The sequence below is a fragment of the Monodon monoceros genome, unplaced genomic scaffold (genome assembly GCF_005190385.1).
Source record: "Monodon monoceros isolate NGI ecotype Baffin Bay Population unplaced genomic scaffold, NGI_Narwhal_1 Super_Scaffold_22, whole genome shotgun sequence".
NCBI classification, from domain to species: domain Eukaryota; kingdom Metazoa; phylum Chordata; class Mammalia; order Artiodactyla; family Monodontidae; genus Monodon; species Monodon monoceros.
The window spans coordinates 616,627-634,686 of record NW_021703779.1 but is presented as its reverse complement, the minus strand read 5'-3'; the positions used below and the strand labels follow the sequence as shown (position 1 = coordinate 634,686).

The 18,060-nt window shown below is 43.2% G+C and overlaps 1 protein-coding gene across 2 annotated transcripts in view; it reads left to right on the top strand.

Moving 5' to 3' along the window:
* FRMPD4 (FERM and PDZ domain containing 4) overlaps positions 1-18,060 on the top strand; it is a 538,713-nt gene that overhangs the window by 505,991 nt on the left and 14,662 nt on the right. For both annotated transcript variants that reach the window (XM_029239932.1, XM_029239931.1), the window contains 4 exons: positions 1,665-1,796; positions 6,842-6,961; positions 12,905-13,041; positions 16,334-16,460. In XM_029239932.1, the coding sequence (XP_029095765.1) occupies positions 1,665-1,796; positions 6,842-6,961; positions 12,905-13,041; positions 16,334-16,460 (516 nt within the window). The remainder of the gene's footprint in view (positions 1-1,664; positions 1,797-6,841; positions 6,962-12,904; positions 13,042-16,333; positions 16,461-18,060) is intronic.

Here is an 18,060-nt window from a genome sequence, read left to right as displayed (position 1 = left end):
TTTCTTGAGGATTTCAAAAAAACTAGAGCAGCACGTGCACAGCGAGTCAGTATGACCTTGGCACCTGGGAAGGGAGTCTTATCATCGAAACAGGACCAGCATTGGTATCCCAGGAAGGGAGCCATTTAATCTTTATTTTTAACGTGGACATTCTTGACTTCTGGTCAATGTGCCCTTTTCTTTAATAATTAAGGCAGGGCTTCCCTGGTGGCGCAGTAGTTGAGAATCTGCCTGCCAATGCAGGGGACACGGGTTCGAGCCCTGGTCTGGGAAGATCCCACATGCCGCGGAGCAGCTGGGCCCGTGAGCCACAACTACTGAGCCTGCGCGTCTGGAGCCTGTGCTCCGCAACAAGAGAGGCCACGACAGTAAGAGGCCCGCGCACCGCGATGAAGAGTGGCCCTCGCTCGCCGCAACTAGAGAAAGCCCTCGCACAGAAACAAAGACGCAACACAGCCAAAAATAAATAAATAAATTAATTAATTAATTTAAAAAAGAATAACAATAAATAATTAAGGCAGATGTACAATGTTTGATAGGCCACAAACGGACTGTTTAAATTAGCATAAAATTCAAGTTAACTTGGGGCTTCCCTGTTGGTGCAGTGGGTAAGACTCCGGGCTCCCAATGCGGGGGGCCCGGGTTCCATCCCTGGTCAGGGAACTAGATCCTGCATGCATGCCACAACTATGAGCCCGTATGCCACAACTAAGACCTGGTGCAGCCAAAAAAAAAAAAAAATTCAAGTTAACTCATGCATAAGCCAGAATGACTTCCCCATACCTCATTATGTGAAAATTTCTTTTATCAGTATGGTGCCCTAACTGTATGCCAAGCAATGCTGTAATAAATGCTGTCTATGTATGAACTCATTTAGTCCTGGTATCTATTCTGAGGCAGGTATTATTATTATCCCCGGTTGACAGGGACACTAAGGTGCCTAGAAGTTCAGTAACTTGCCTTAAGCTGCCAGCTAATACGAAGTAGAGTCAGGGCAGAAGCCAGACTCTTTCCAGAGCCCACGTTCCTCACCACTACCACGTGCTCTTACAGAGGGGTAGGCTAGGGGTCGGCAAACTTTTTCTGTAAAGGGCCAGATAGCAAATATAATAATTTAGGCATCACAGGCCACACAGCCTCCCCTGCCACCAAGTTCAGGTCTGCCCATGCAGAGCACGAAAGCAGCCAATACATAAACAGATGAGCGAGACTGGGTTCCAGTAAAACTTATTTTACAAAAACAGGTGGCGGACTGGATTTGGCATGCAGGCATGTAGACCACTTTCAGAGGTGGTTTAATTGCCACCCCATTTAGAAGGAGGGGAACTGAGCCGACTACACTGCACAATCTGTTGCTAGGCTCTATAAAGTGATTCGGTTACATATATATTCAGACTCTTTTCCCTTATAGGTTATTACAAAATATTGAGTATAGTTCCCTGTGCTGTACAGTAGGTCCTTGTTGGTTATTTTATACATAGTGGTGTGTGTATGTTAATCCCAAACTCTTAATTTATCCCTCCCCTCTTTCCCTTTTGATAACCGTGAGTTTGTTTTCAGTGTCTGTGGGTCCATTTCTGTTTTGTATATAAGTTCATTTATATGTGGAATCTACAGTACGGCTGCCTTGATTTTGATCGCATCTTGTCTGTTTCCTCTGTAAGGATGTCATCCTAACCCTTCAAGAGAAACTCTCCATCAAAGGCATCGAACACTTCTCCCTCATGCTGGAGCAGAGGATGGAAGGAGCCGGAACGAAGCTGCTCTTGCTTCATGAACAGGAGACCCTAACTCAGGTGTGTGAATTATGCCCCCAGTGCCCGTGCTGCCCCTGACAGCAGAGGCTGCCCTGCCCAGAGCTCCCCTGTCCTTGAATCCTTTAAATACCTTCCCCACAGCCCTGGGCAGCCCCACTATAGGAAGCGCCGGCATTCATAACGGATTTTACACCTCAAGGTGATGTTTCCCTTTTGTCAATTTTTCATAGACTGTCGTCAGTTGATCTCACAAACAGAATTGTCAAAGACTCAGCAGTGACTCATTGGGGATATGGCTCTGCAGAATTATATTTTATATTATGGTAGTGACTTGTTCACCTGTTTTGATAATTGATCTCTAGAAACTATTAAAAGGAAATGCTTTCTGCAATTATTTAAATTAAGCCAAAATCATATTTCGTTCTTTTAAGTTCCGGGTACCTACCTCAGACTGTTTTTGGAAGCCTGAAATCCCTGCCCCATCATGCCCACTGTAAATATGTGACCCACCAATGTGTCCCAGCTCCTGGTCACCAAGATGCCACCCCCATCTGTTCTCTGGGGAGACAAGCGGGTTGCTTGGCTGCTGAATTCAGCACAGCGCCCTGACTTTTCCTTGTGATTCCACACAAGCAGGGTCTTTGTTGGATGTATAAGGGATTTCAACGAATTCCTCTTATGTAGGAGAGTTCACTGAAGAGGGGAGCTTATGGAGGGGGGCGTGAGGGGACACCAGGAGGAGAGGCAGGGAGTCAAGTCACCCCCAGACGGATGGAGTAGCAGAAAGTGTCATCACGCTCAATTGCCTTTTGGTTGTCGCACAATTAAAAGCTACACGTCAGGTCCCGCAGATATCCCTGACTCTGTCAATGTAGTAAAACTCGATGCAATGAATTCGTTACAAAGTTATCATTTGTGTTCATTTCCTATCTCTAAACTTGACCTTTTATTTTTATCACGTTTAAATCTGCCTATTGATTTTATTTTATTTTATTTTTTTTTTGCGGTACGCGGGCCTCTCACTGCTGCGGCCTCTCCCGTTGCGGAGCACAGGCTCCGGATGCACAGGCTCAGCGGCCACGGCTCACGAGCCCAGCCGCTCCGCGTCATGTGGGATTTTCCCGGACCGGGGCACGAACCCGCGTCCCCTTCATTGGTAGGCGGACTCTCAACCACTGCGCCACCAGGGAAGCCCTGCCTATTGATATTTTAAATCACATCTAATTGTTTATTATGTTAACCTGTGCCAAAACACGCTTGGAAACAGATGAGTTGTTTATTTTTTGTTATAGGGGAACAGCCCCTGATACACAGAATCCCACATGTGAAAGGTCAGTGTTTGGCTCCGAGTTCCTCCAGAAGCCAACCTTGAGACAAGGATTTGGATGTCAGTGGTTTATTTGGGAGGCGATATCAGGAAATACTGGGAGAGGAATGGGAGGGGAAATGGGAAAATGGGGACGCCAATAAAAAGTGTGTAATCAAGCCAGTTTCCACTGTGGGCAGCTGGAGCGCAATCCTGCTGGGGACACAGGGAACCAGCAGAGAACGTGCCTCAGAGGTATCCCACCCGAGAGCGAGGGGGCTGGGGCTTCGTACGCTAACATCCTGTCCATAGTTGGGGGTGGGCTTCTCCTAAGGACAACTGCTCCCTGGCTCTGCTGGTTTGCCCTGTGCTGGCAGATGGTCACAGGTGTTTGCAGTAAATAGCCTTCAGCTTGGAGCAGTAAATGCCAAGGGGATGTGGGCAGACAGCCAGTTACTATGAGTCTAATGAAACCAGCCACAACTTTTTGATATTTCTATTTCTACTTTCCCCCTGAACTTCTACCTACCACCCAGCCTTTATGGGAAAGCTTCATGCTGATTTAGCTGGACAGAGAGTCTTTCAAAGTCTCTTCTGATGCTAGGTAACCATAACTTCTCATTCCGGATTGATTTCCAATTTTTAGACTTCTTTTAAAACATTAGAGGAGGAGTTTCAATCCCCGGCTTCCTCTTCCATCAGGACTTTTGGCGCTGGCCACCCTCCTACTCCGCGGGCAGCAAGGTCAAAATTCCTTTTCCCTAAGGGCCAAGAATAAACCCCAGGTCTTTTTGCTTTACCTCCTCCAGTATCTCCTACTCAGAGCTTAATTTACTCTCCCCTACTGGCCTTTTTAATTAGCGTGCTGGTGAAGCCCACCTGCAATACTTTTCCCAGGAGACCCTGGCTACAGGCTCCTGCTGCAAAGCCTGCCGGGAGTTGTAGTCCCTCGGGTCCAGGCCACGCGTGGGAATGCGTGGGGCTGGTTGAGGCGGGGGAACGGGGGCCTGGTGTGGTAGGACTCATAAAGGGCCAAAAATAAATGTAATGATGCCTTCAAAAAAAAAACAAAAACAGTAGAGGGATTCCCTGGCAGTCCAGTGGTTAGGACTCAGCGCTTTCACTGCAGTGGCCCGGCTTCAATCCCTGGTCAGGGAACCAGGGCGGCTCCGCCAAAAAGAAACCCAAAAAACAAAACAAAACAAAAAACTTAGAAGGAAACAAAAAGCCTCTAACAATGCTTCTTCCCTTATCTTTCTAGAAGAGGCTTTGTTTTGTCTTTAATCGGAACGAAAAGCAAAGTGCTAAAACTCAAGTATTGTCTCTAGAAAACTGATTGTTTAAATATCCTGAAACAAACCAGCTATATGCCTTTGAATTCAATACATATGAAAAATTTGACCCATGAAATATTTATAGGCATGATAGAACTGGGGAGTAAGTATAAGGAATTTGTCCAATAACAAAAATTATTTTAAAACATTTAACTGTGATGAAAACTGCCAAGGAACTTTTAAGCAACTCTACCTGAATTTCTGGCAGTTTGACACTAAACTTCTGTCTAGAAAGTAACGTTGTTATTACATACTACTTAAAGTTTCCAAGAAATTGTTTTTTTGCTTGTTTTAGAGACTGTTATTCTCGTGGACTGCCATTTCTAATGAGTCTAAAGCATGGTTTTGCATTACATTCATTTATTTCCCAAAACTAGTGTAACCTACTAATGATAAAAATAAACTCAAGGAGGCTTATGGAAAATTCAGGACAGATTCTAACCTGTAATTAAAGGAGCCGGAGATAAGATGATCTCTGACTTTCTGACATCAGACAGGACCTTCTGACAAAACACCATTATGTCACTGGGACACTCACCAGCAGCCCTGCCAGCACCCCAGGTCTCTTAGAGTCCCACGCATCCTTCTTCCTGGTTTGCTTTACCGTCAGCCAGTGATGAGCAGCCCGGATCCCATGGGCTCCGGACTTCACTCAGCTGGTTGGTCCCATGGTCGGACTTCACTCAGAAAGCTGGTTCAGTGTACTGCTTCTCAGGATGCCCAGTATACCTTTAAACGTGGGATGTGTTTTCCCCTTGAAATTCTTCTATATAACAAAGTTAGCAATGTAAACTCTCAGAATGTGTGTGTGCATGCGCACTCTGATAATTCAATTAAGCTATTACTATTTTATTTTGATTTTTTTTTTTTTTTGACTGCACTGCATGGCTTGTGGGATCTCAGTTCCCTGACCAGGGATTGAACCTGGGCCACAGCAGTGAGAGCCCAGGATCCTAACCACTAGGCCACCAGGCAGCTCCCTATTTTGAACTTTTATATTGCAGTTCACGAACATTTTTATTTTGTCAGGTTTGTCCCCTGCATAAAAGTAGTTACAAGTACATGAAACTGCGTGCAAGCGCATTAAAAAGTACATCCAGGGGCTTCCCTGGTGGCGCAGCGGTTGAGAGTCTGCCTGCCGATGCAGGGGACACGGGTTCGTGCCCCGGTCCGGGAAGATCCCACATGCCGCGGAGCGGCTGGGCCCGTAGGCCATGGCCGCTGAGCCTGCGCGTCCGGAGCCTGTGCTCCGCAACGGGAGAGGCCGCAACAGTGAGAGGCCCAAGTACCAGAAAAAAAAAAAAAAAGTACATCCAAGTGCACAAAACTACAAGTAGAACAACTGTGTGGGTTCCTGCTGTGTGGTTTTAGTTTCATCGCACTGACCTCTTTAAGGGAAATTGAAGAGCTTTTACCTTCTTTTTTTAATCTTTTTTTGTTTGTTATTTTTTTACTTTTTTTCTTTTACCTTCTTTCTTGAAGTCCAGTGTCTTTCATTCATTCAGCTGTGTATGAAGCACCTACCGTTCATTGATTGATTCCCCTTTGTTGCAAAAAGAATTAAGAAACTAAGACCTAGTAGTTGGCACGTACTGTGCTGGGGAAAAGGAAAGCGACTCAGAATGATCCATGGTCCTTAACCCTGAAGGACCCGTGGTGTATTCTAAGCCCCTTTGAACAATTTGGACAAATCATGATAGCAGAAGTTTGGGTAGTTTGGAAACCTGAGGACTCCAAATTTAGTGAACGGGCCAAAACTTCTGTCCTCCTGCATTCCAGTTGGATGTCATCCAAGTTGCCACTGTCACGCTTTCATTGCTACCATCCTTCTGGAGTCTAATTGAGGAAAAACCCCACAGCAGTGTTACACAGTAATAAACTGTAGTGACCAGTCTCTGTGCTCCTATCCCCGGGTCCCCTTCTGCGCCCCCTACCCCCAGCCTTGCTTGAGTGTGTGACTGTCACGACAGCCAGCATCTGCAGATCTTCTTCAGAGGACTGCCCTCAGACTGCTGGCGCCCATCCTGTCCATACCTGGAAAGTCACAGCCCCCGGGACAGCCCGAAACCAATGACTTACCTGTGATCCCAGAGGCTCCGTGGTGTAAGTTTCCCACCAGAGTCTCCCTCAGGACAGCCTGTAGCCACCCCTGCTGGGCTGACCTGAGCAGGTTCCTCTCTTGTCTGACCTGCTTCCCCCACTCCCTCACTGGCCTCTCCTGGGAGCAGTTCCTTATTGAAGTCCCTCATTTCAGGGACTGCTTTGGGGGAACGTGACCTAGGTCACAGGTATGTGCAGTGTTCAGGGAATGAGTATGTATGACAAATACTAAAAGAACCTCAACCGCTTCCTTCCTCAGTGTCCAAAGAAAGCTGCCTTTGCTTCTGCCCCTCAGCCCTTTCTGCCGGCACTGAAGGATTCTTGTCATTGGTCTGCTCTTCTAGGTGACCCAGAGGCCCAGCTCGCATAAGATGAGATGTCTTTTCCGAATTAGCTTCGTCCCAAAGGATCCAATTGACCTTTTAAGGCGAGATCCAGTTGCTTTCGAGTATCTGTATGTTCAGGTACGTGAGAACCAGGGCATGTTTCATATTAACATTGTGGGATGAATTAACTGTGGGGTTTTCCCCCCTGAATTCTTTCGTTTGGGATCTTCTCTCTCTTCGTCCCTCAGCCCAAGCTCAATGTATTATAAAAGAATTCCATGGTGCTTTTTTCTTATTGTAGTATAGTTGATTTACAATATCATGTTAGTTTCAGGTGTACAGCACAGCAATTCAGTTATGTTATATATATATATATATATATATATATATATATATATATTCTTCAGATTCTCTTCCCCTATAGGTGATTACAAAATATTAACTGAGGTTCCATGGTGCTTTTTAAATTTTCACTTTTGATTTTGAAATAATTTCAGCCTTATGAAAAAGATGCAAGAGTAGTAAATGAGCTCTTTGATATCCTTTACCCAGATTCACCAGTTGTTACCATTTGACTACATTTCCCCTATGTTTAGTGTGTGCACACGTCCTCCCCTTCCCCCATCACACACGATTTTTTTCCTAAACCATATGAATGTCAGGTACAAAAACCATGCTCATTTACCCCGAAATATGTCAGTATATTTTCTAGTAATGAGAACATTTTCTAATATAATCATTATACAATTAACCAAATCGGGAAATTTAACACTGATCCATTTCCATTATTGGATCTACAGTCTGTGTCCAAATTTTGCCCATTGTCCCACAAAAGGTCCTTTATATCAATTTTTTCTAGGATAGGATCCACTCCAGGATCTCATTTTGCATTTAGTTGGCATGTTACTTTAGTCTTCTTCAGTCTGGAGCATGCCTCAGCCTTTCTTTGACTTTCACAACCTTGACAGTTTTGCAGAGTGCTGATCAGTTATTTTGTAGAAACCTCTCGATTTGGGTTTCTCTGGGGTTTTCTCATGATCAGATTGAGGCTCTGCATTGGGGGCAGAAGAACAACATGAATGACTCCGTGCCCTCCTTAGTGCATCGTATCAGGAGCCATGTGATGTCATTTTGTCCCCTTCGTGGTAAGGTTCACACTGACTCTTGTCAACATTCATACTAATTGATGTTCTCCAGAAGTTACCACTTTTCCTTTTATAGTTAATAAGTAATTTGTGGAAAGTCACTTTGCAACTCTCATTATCCTTTTACCTGTTCATTTTAGTATTCATTGATGATTCTTGCCCAAATATTATTGCGATGGTTGAAAATGATGATTTGTCTAATTCCATTATTTCTTCTTCAGTTATTTGTTGGCATTCTCCTGTAAGAAAGAGTTTTCCCTTCTTCTTTATTTATTTATTTTGTTTATTCATTTATTTGGTGCTTAGATTGTTCTGAAATACCGTGATATTCATTGTAATGGAATTATTCATTTCAAGGCAGTAAAACTTTAAGAAGATATATCTTTTGCAGACTGTCTATATCTGATTCTGGGATATAATTTTCAAAAAACAAGACTTCCAGAAATGAGACGCTTTGCTGTTTATCCCAAAGGGAATTTATCTGCTTGATATTTAGGCGATGTTCCTATATTTCTCTATAACTGCTTCCCATTACTCTTACTTAAATTCCCAATATAATCACATCAAACAGTAAGAGCCCACTTACCTAATGCTTAAGCATCTACATTAGAATTACTCAGAGAGGTTGTAAACCTTAATGTAACCTTCCCCCACAAAGAAAGGAGAAAACACGAGAGTAAGGCCAAAAAAAATGCTCTCTTTGGCTGGGGGATATCTGTATAAGCCAAAGGTTGCTGGAGCCCTAAGTAAGAAATAAAAAGCAAAGAACGTAGGGAAAAGAAAAATAGAAGAAACATTTGTTAACTCTGGGTAGTTGATATGCTGGTATTTGTTTTACTATTCTCAGTATTTTCTTGTATATTTCAAAGCCTTTGTAATCTTTAAAAAGTTGGGTATGAAAAGAAAACAGAAGATGGCAGAGAGATGTAGACAAGATAGATGTCAGAGATTAGGAAGAGTGACATAAATTAAATGGCAATAAGCCCTGGAGAACAGAAATTCAGTGGGAGGAGAAAGAAGCAGAACATACTAGAACATTCCAGCAGATGGGGGCACTCAGGGAAAGGCCTGTTAAATGTTCCCCACCTCAGTGGTCTTTGGAGGAGACTGTGGTATTTACAACTCAGAAGGATGATTAGTGTTTATGAAGATAACCCGGAGTCATCCGAAAGAGGCAAATCGTGCCCATATACCTTGTTTATCAAATAAAGAAATGTGCACTACACTTCACTCCATTTTCTACCCAGAACAATGAACTTAAATGTTAAACTTTTGGTTACCTGGGTTACAATATCCCCTGTTCCCCAGAGGCCAGGTAACCCAGACCTGACTGCACGGGACAGCTTGATTCTCAGCTGATCTATTACTGCATCTTCCCATATTCCTTCTGAGAACCAACCCGGGGCTCTGCCACGGCAACTCATGTCACGTGCTATGTTTTTAGCTTGTTAGTTGCAAATAAGTAGTTACAGGTGCCGATCAGCGTGTGGCTGTAGAGCGCGAGATGCATTCAGTTGTCATTCTCTATAATTATATACTCATCCCATTAACAAGATGATGCTTTAAAGCCATTTACTTGGCTTCTGTTTGCAACATCACAATTCCGTTGCATTTCTAAAAGAAGAGCCCGGTTGCGTTTGTCTTGGGGAGGAGAGACCTTTTAAGTAGCCCAGGAGTAGTGCTAAGCACTTAAGGTGTTTGCTCAAATCTAATGCGGTTCATGGAAATCTTTCTTATTCAAAAGACACATCTTTTCTACCTGTGGGACTGTCCTGAGAACAGGAAAACCTGTCCAGGGCTCTTGCCCTGGGACTAGCTGAAGACCAAAGACATTTCTGCTTTCCCCGCTTGGGTGTTGCACAGGTGGTGGATTAGCTATCCTTTCAAGGAGTAGCCAGCACTGGGGGAGGAAGGGGGGAGCCATGTTACGGTGGGCGATAGCGGCCAAAATTAACCTACCATCATCTCATATATCCTCCACTGAGAATAGGAAATGAAAATTTCTTGGACTCAGACCCTCTGTCTCAAAATGCCTTGTATCACAGAACGTGCAGTAGGTCTAAAATTACATATCTGTGTAGCATATGTCAGTGGGCCTGCGAATGGTGCTGTGTCCGAGTGTTGATTTTAAGGTACTAAAAAGATGCAATAAAATTAGCCTGGAGAACAAGAGAGGAAACAGAAACAATGTCTATCACGTTACACAGACAAAAATCAATTCCACCTAGTGGGCTCTTAATGAGGGCAGTGGCCATTGACAAGCCATGACAATGACCACAGAGGTTTCGATAGTGATAATGTATAAGAATCTCCTAGCCATTAATGGACCATGAAGTATTTTACAGATTTCAGCATATATAATAACAGTAAACCCTAATAATCCAGACTGTTCTATTTCATAATTATAATAAGCTATGCTGACATTTAGCTGTCCACTGTCTATTAAAACAACGATGGTTAAACCAATTGGTAAACAGGATGATAAGGCTACAAAATGTTTTCAAACACTTTAGCAGTACTGGTTTCCTTTTTAGTATCTCACATATTCATTATAAATGAATTTTTGTAGGTCTAAAGCGGAGTCTGTCGAGACCTCTGTTTAGCAAAACAATGACCGCCATTTGTGTGTATAAGTATATTTTAAATAATGTACTTGAGAGTAATAAATGCATAATTTGTACCAAAAATATATATAAGTCAGACATCAGAGTAGTTCTCCGAGATCAGTCTGAACTAATTATATAATGTAATTAAGTGACTAATCACCTTGACAAAAGAATCCACTCAGAAGTCTGGTTAAATACAGGGTATAACAGGATGGGAAAAAACAACGGCAGTCACAACTCTGAGGACAAGTGATAGTGATGAGTCACCTTTATAAAGCACATTCCATTTTATGAAACATCCTTGCAGGTATGCTAGCAATCTTGAGAGTTAGCTGTTGTTAGCCCATTTTTTTTTTCAGATAAGAAAACTGAGACCCAAGAGAGATGAAGTGCCACATCCAAAGTCATTTGATTGGTAGTTGACAGAGCCTAGGATCCAACTTGGAGCTTTTGTCTCTAAATTCTACGCTAAAATCCTGTTTCAAATCTGTCATGCAATAGCAGTCCTAGAAGAAAGTGATCTGTCAAAATGGTTTATCGAAAAACTGGTTCTTCGAGTGCGTGTTATGGCCTGGCACTTTGCCAAGAGACTTGCCCACCCTCATCCCTCACGAGACTATAAAATGACCCTATCTGGACCCTCAAACCCCCGGTACCCCATTGTGGACAACCCTGGGCTCTTGGAAATAACTGGTAAACCCAAGACTAGCAAAACAAAATGGCAGCTTCCCTCAGAGCCACCCTGTCTCCTGCCTCTAATCAGACCCACTTCCAACAGGAGTACAGTGCAATCCAGAGAGATGTAGGATTTTAAGGAAAAACGAAGGTGGAAAACCATGTGAAGGACGGAGGGAAGGGAATGTGGCTTCACTCTTGGGGCTGAGGGATGGGCTGAGAGGCAGGCACCCAGAGCAGGCAGGTAGGGTCCCAGGGGGACGTATCCGAAGGGCAAATACTGTATGCAGAAACCGTATGGGGCACATGTTCCCATTTAGTAGAATCAATACATGAAGTGGTCGTAAAGGTACTTATCTCAGGAAGGAGCCAAACAAATCCTGATACGGTTTTTATTTGAAATCTTTTGAGGACAAGGCAAAGAATAAAGAAGGGAGAAAGAGGCTAAATGTATTTTCTAGCCCAAGAACCGAGTTTCCAATAACGAAAATAAGTAAACACACATGCAGAATATACTTAAGCAGCACCGTGCTTCCCATCACCATTCGGCTCAGTGTTTGCTCCGTGCAGGAGTGAGAATGGCGCCCTCAGACCCTTCACTTGTGGTCCTGGAGGGCTTGACACGTTACAGTACCCTCTCAGCCCCTCTTCAATCTGACGCTCACCCCAAACCCTGTGAGGTAGGTGTCACCCTTTTACATGTGAACAAACTAAAGCCGAGAGACTCCCTCAAAGTCTCAGTGGGGGCAGTCACCACTGGAACGGACTGACGATTTCAAGAGCCACCCTCCACTGAGTGTGCCAAGGCGCTGTGGCAAAGCGTGCATCTCACCTCATCCTCACCACCCTCTCCACTCCGGCCAAGTCGTTGGTATGAATCCCCATTGCACAGATGAGTAAACTGAGGCTGCAAGAGCGAAGTAAACTGCTTGAAGTTTATGCACAGAGGTAGCCATTGGTAAAGCCAGGACCCCGAGGCAGGTGTAGGTCCAGAGCTGCTGCTCTCCATCACCTTGCTCATTCTACCTCCCCGAAACCACTCTGGATGATAGCAAGAGGGTGACATTGATGATGACAGCTCTAAACATGTATGAGTGCTTCCAATTTACCAGATGGAATTCTGAGGGCTTGTTAACTCACTTAATCCTTGTCACAACCCTGCGAATGGGAGGTATTATCCCCAACTTAAAGAAGAGGAAACGGAGGCACAGAACAATTAAGGGCCTTGCCCAAGGTCACACGGTGAAAGTAGGGAAAGAGGATTCTTTCCTCTTAAAGTGGAAAAAGAGAATTGGAACCCAGGATTCCAATCCCGGCAGCCTAGCTACAGAAGCCACATCATGCTACTAGGGCTTCACGTGTTCAGTCGTGGCACCTGTGTTTGGAAATTCCATTCCTAAATTTCTCATTATTTTTACAAGAAGCTAAATATTTAAATAGCAGCTCGCTCGTGATGATGTTGAATGTGTGTTCTCTGTGTTTGCGCGTGCACCTAAATACTGACTCGGTTCCAAGCAGCGGTGAAAATGTTTCCACATTTAGCCCCTTGCCTTGGAAGTGAAGGTGGGACAGTGGGGAAACGCCTGTCACCTGTCCCTCTAAGGCAACGCAGTGCATCCTTTGACAAGCTGCGCCCTCTGCTGGTCTCTTTTCAGAGTTGTAACGACGTCGTTCAGGAGCGGTTTGGGCCGGAGCTGAAATATGACATCGCCCTGCGGCTGGCGGCGTTGCAAATGTACATCGCAACCGTGACCACCAAGCAGACGCAGAAAATCTCCCTCAAGTACATTGAGTAAGTGTTGACTCTCGGAGCCATTTCGGAGACAAAGATGTTGCCTCCTTAATGCCCAAGGGTATTTTTGATGTGTATGTCTATTTCCAAAATTGATGTTGTTTGTGGCAAAGCATGTGTTAACCAGAGGCAAAATATATGAATACTCTGTTCATGTTCGGTGGAAGACACCATTTCTTACCTAGTCCACCTTTAGAGAATTGTGGTTAAATTGAGGGTCACATTTAAAATGAAGCATACATTTTTAAATTCCTAAATGAACTTGGTTCTAAAGCAAGCTTTGGTCTCAGCACTCTTCAGACATTAAGCTGTTTGATTCCCAAAACCTCCCTATGAAGTCAGTAGGAGTGTAGCTCCGTTTGACAGATGAGCAAGCCGAGGCACAGATGGTTAAATAACTTGCCTGAGTCACACTGGCTATTAACTAGAGGGGGTAGGATTCGAACACAGGCGGTGGGACTCCACATCGCGCTATAGGTTGTGTGATCATTTGAAGACCTGTATTTAGAAAATGGTGTGCATAACCAGAGATTACTTTTAGATGATCAAAATGCAGTATACAAAGTAATTCTTTGAGTCCTAATCAGGAAGGATGGTAGTTGTAATAAAGAACTGCGACAGCGTGGGAAAGGATGCCACACAAACTTTGTTTCATGAATCAAATGCTGTTTGGAAAATAAATGCCTTCTCTTGCTTCTCTTACAACAGCGGTATACTACCTCTTTAGCCAGAAAAGATCCCCTCTTCTTAGAAAAAAGCAGTTTATGTTGCCTTCAGTTGATGAGCTTATATAAGAGTCATCCTTTAAAAGAGAACCCTCTGTCTCCCAGTCTGTATGCTTCCTGTTGGAAGGTGATCCAACAGCCTAAAGCAGCCACCATTTTCTTAATCCTGGCAGCTGTAATGCTAAGAAAAAAGAAATACTCATGTTCCAAAGTTCATGGTGGGGCTGAAGCCTCATCTCCACGTAACACTACAGGCCTTAGCGTCTGCTCTGTCTCCACCTCCAAGTGGCATATGGCTGATTAAAACTCCACATCCCAGAGAAGCTTCCCGTGGGCTTCCTGTAAAGCCTTTCTGGGTTCCCCAGCACCAGGTCGTCCCCCACGGAGTGAAATGGTTTCTTCTCAATGGGTTTGCGAGCCTGCGTTTGGGAAGATGAGAGCTCCAGGTTGCTGACCCCCAGTGCCCCTGATCTTGCCACTCTCCGTTCTCCTGTCACTGCCTAGGGACAGATCCTTGTGTGCAGTTTGAGAACCCCAGGCCTTCCAATCTCAGTGCACTCCTTTTTGCAGATGGTTTGTCTCTTTCTCTCTTGCCACACATGCCAGGACTAGAGCCCGAGAGAGATTTGGCTCACAAAGAGGTCTCGCGCTTGAGTGGATCCATTCACACCCTCATCCATTCCCCTTTCTGAGGATCTTAGGAACAGATGAAACTGGATCCCACTTGAAAAGGTGGCCTGCACAACTTGAGATGATTTTCAGACAACCGAAATGCATTTCTGTTCCTACTTTCTGTACCCACATTTTACCAGGTTGAGCGTGGTACAATCAAAAACTTCCAGAGATAACTAGCTTGCCTAAGAATCTTGCAGAGTCTATGATGATTAATTAATGTTCTCATTAATTCATTCATTCACCCAACAAACGTTCATTGAGCATTTTATGTGATACAGTAATTCCCCTACATACAAACGAGTTCCGTTCCGAGAGCGCACTGCTAAGTCCAGTTTGTTCCTAAGTCCAACAAAGTTAGGCTAGGTACCCAACTAACACAATCGGCTATATAATACTGTATTATAATAGGCTTATAATACTTTTCACGCAAACAATACATAAAAAACAAACAAACACAAAAATAAAGAAAACATTTTTAATCTTACAGTACCTTGAAAAGTACAGCAGTCCAGTACAACAGCTGGCATACTTTTGCGGCTGGCATCTAGTGAACAGGCAAGAAGAGTTAGTGACTGCAGGAGGGAGAGGAGGTGGGAGATGGTAGACCTGAAGGATCGTCAGCAGTAGGACACGGAGGGCCAGCTGCCATTTCACTCACGCCTGACGTTGATGCAAACGCATGTTCGCATCTTTGAAAGTTTGCAACTTGAAGGTTCCTATGTAGGGGACTTACTGTCTGTATACCAAGAGAAAAGAAAATATTGTAAATTATAATCTTAACCTTTGAAGAATTTGTGATCTGATTATAAAGACAAGACATAGAATGAAAAGTAATGATGTAGAATAATGATACAAGTAGAATTACAGGGTACCCCATAAGGAGTGCCAAATGATGGGTAAAAATGGTAAGTACAAGTTGAGGAGAAGGAGAAGGAAGAAAGCAGTGATCACAAAGAAACACCATCTTAACTAGTGAAAAGGGTGTGAATGGTCAAGTGGGGGAAAGCTGTCTTCCTACCCTTCTTTAGAGAGGATCTGGAGCCGGAGAAATAACCAGAACCTTCTCGAAAGTCTTCACATAATTTAGAAGATTCTGGTTGGGCACATGACCAATCAGGATAAATTTCCTAGAATTCAAAATATGGAATCTTCCTAGGATAGGGTTGTAGTCACTGTTGGGAACATGGGCTCTTGGCAAGAATATACTAACCCAGGCCCATTTGTTGGTTTTTTTCCTTGTATATCCACACCTATGAGTGATGTTTGCATCTCTCTGTCAGTACCAGACATACTTAAGGGTCCTGAACCCTACCCTGACTCCATACCAGCAACCCCCTCCCCTCCTCAGCAAGAAATGTTGACGGAAGGAGTTAGATAGATACTATCTGGGTGGGAGAAAAGAGAATTGTGTGTTTCTGGAGAACACCATTGATGAGGGAGATGGGGAGGAAAGAATAGTTTGGGAACATGAAGGAGTTACATTCATCCTTCTAAGAGAAGACAGAAAGACAGAGCATGGGCAGACAGGGAGAGGTGACAATGGGAATAAACAAAGGGATGGAGAGAAATTGGTGTTGGAAGTACAAACTCAGATATGTGAATGAACTCTAAGAGACTCAGAGGTGGGTTGGATAAAGTGTCTGTTCAATTTCCATAGCCTTCTCTCTGGAGAGTGAAGAATATATTTCTTTTAAAATGCAAACATATGGATTAATGATCAAATAGTATGTTTCCTGAATATAAATTAAAAGTTGCTTCCGTAATTGGGGACTTGTCTCCATTCCCTGCCTTACCAAGAGTTCATTTGTTCCAACAAACATCAGAGTGCCATTTTGTCTTAGATATCTAATCATCACAAGAATGTGAAATTAAAGATATGCTCTTTATTGCAGAAAAGAATGGGGATTAGAGACTTTTCTTCCCTCTGCTGTGCTGCAAAGCATGAAAGAGAAGAACATAAAGAAAGCACTTTCACACCTTGTCAAAGCAAATCAAAACTTGGTACCACCCGGTAAAAAGGTATCACATTTGCATCTTAATAGAAAATGGATTTTAAAAAGTGAGGCTTGCATACATTTTTTTAAATGTTTAAAATTAGCCCGTGAATAAAATACTTAGCACCAGATTTGCAGAGGATGTAACACTATATAACCTTCTTTTTTTTAACTATTAACATGTTTCTAAGACTAAATGAAAGATAAGTATTCTAACGGAGGCCTATTTATTCCTTGTAAGCTACAGACTCCTTATTGTACGGATTGTGTGTGCGTTCACGTGTGCATGTAGGAGAACCTTGCAAAGCCTCTGAGACCTTGGGATTAGGGGATAGAATTGCAAAATATTTTCATATTTTCATCATATTTTTGCTTACCACTCAGACCAGCTTAAGTGCACAGCAGCCAGTAAGGGTTCCTGCAGACTAGATGCCACATGAATTAAACCAAGGTTTGTCTACCTTGGCTCTATTGACATTGGGGACCAGATCATTCTTCGTTGGAGAAGAAGGGCTGTCCTGTGCATTGTGTGATGTTTAGCAGCGTCGCTGTCCTCTACCCATGAGATGTCAGTAGCGCCCACCCCCTCAATCGTGACAAACAAAAATGTCTCTGGATTTTGCCAAAATCACCCCCAACTGACAACCACTGAATTAACTCTTACTTTTAGAAGATAGACTTAGTTCTGTCATTCACCATCATTAGTGTTAAAATCTCCTTTTTTTTAATCAAGTAAAAGAGATACAAAGGACATTTTAAAATATACTGTTGGTCAGAATAGAGAGTTACGTTTATTGGTAATATAAGCACAGGGTTTCAGGAACCAGAAAGAGAAGGAGCCTTAAAATCCAGGACCTATAAAATTGGAGGCAGTCTGACAACCCAAGAACAGTTTCTCAGTGATATCAGCCATAGAAACGTGTGTGACTCTAATACAAATCATTTGTGTGGCTAGTTCTTTGGTCTTTTAGTATCTGGTTTTAAGTCCTTTTTACTGGCTAACACATACTTATTTCTGCTCCCTCCTCACCCCCAACGACTTTTTTAAACGTGTGATCAACTTTGACACACTATCAGCCACCTTTGACTTACTTCCCAGTTTCTGTAAGCATTCAGCTTATGGAAATATAGCAGGATGTCATGGGTCAAGATGTTCTAAGTATCAGTTCTGACTTGCCCAAAGCTACTTTCTTTTAATTGACTTGGTGTGATTTTCTTCCAAGCCTGGCCCACTGGTTTTGTAATAATTGGGATAACTGCTCTAAGATCAGTCTATCTATCACTGCCCTTCTATAACGGTCATTTTTTTTCTAGTTAAGAGTGAGTGGTTTGATTTCAAATCAATTTGCAAAGTGCTTTGGATTTTTGAAAGAAGTCGGCTGGATGATTGGTTCTAAACTACAATTATATAAAGGATAGCACATTGAGGTACGGTTGACAAATGAGTTGGCAAGTTATCTGCAATTGAAAACAGAGTTTTACAGTCCTTGCTACTTGATGTTCTACACCTCGTTGGAAAATTTCACCTCTAACAAACCTTCCTGGCACATTTGGTATGAAATGTGGACTTTTTTTCTTTCTTTCATTTTTTTTAATTAAAAAAATTTTTTTGAAGTATAGTCGAT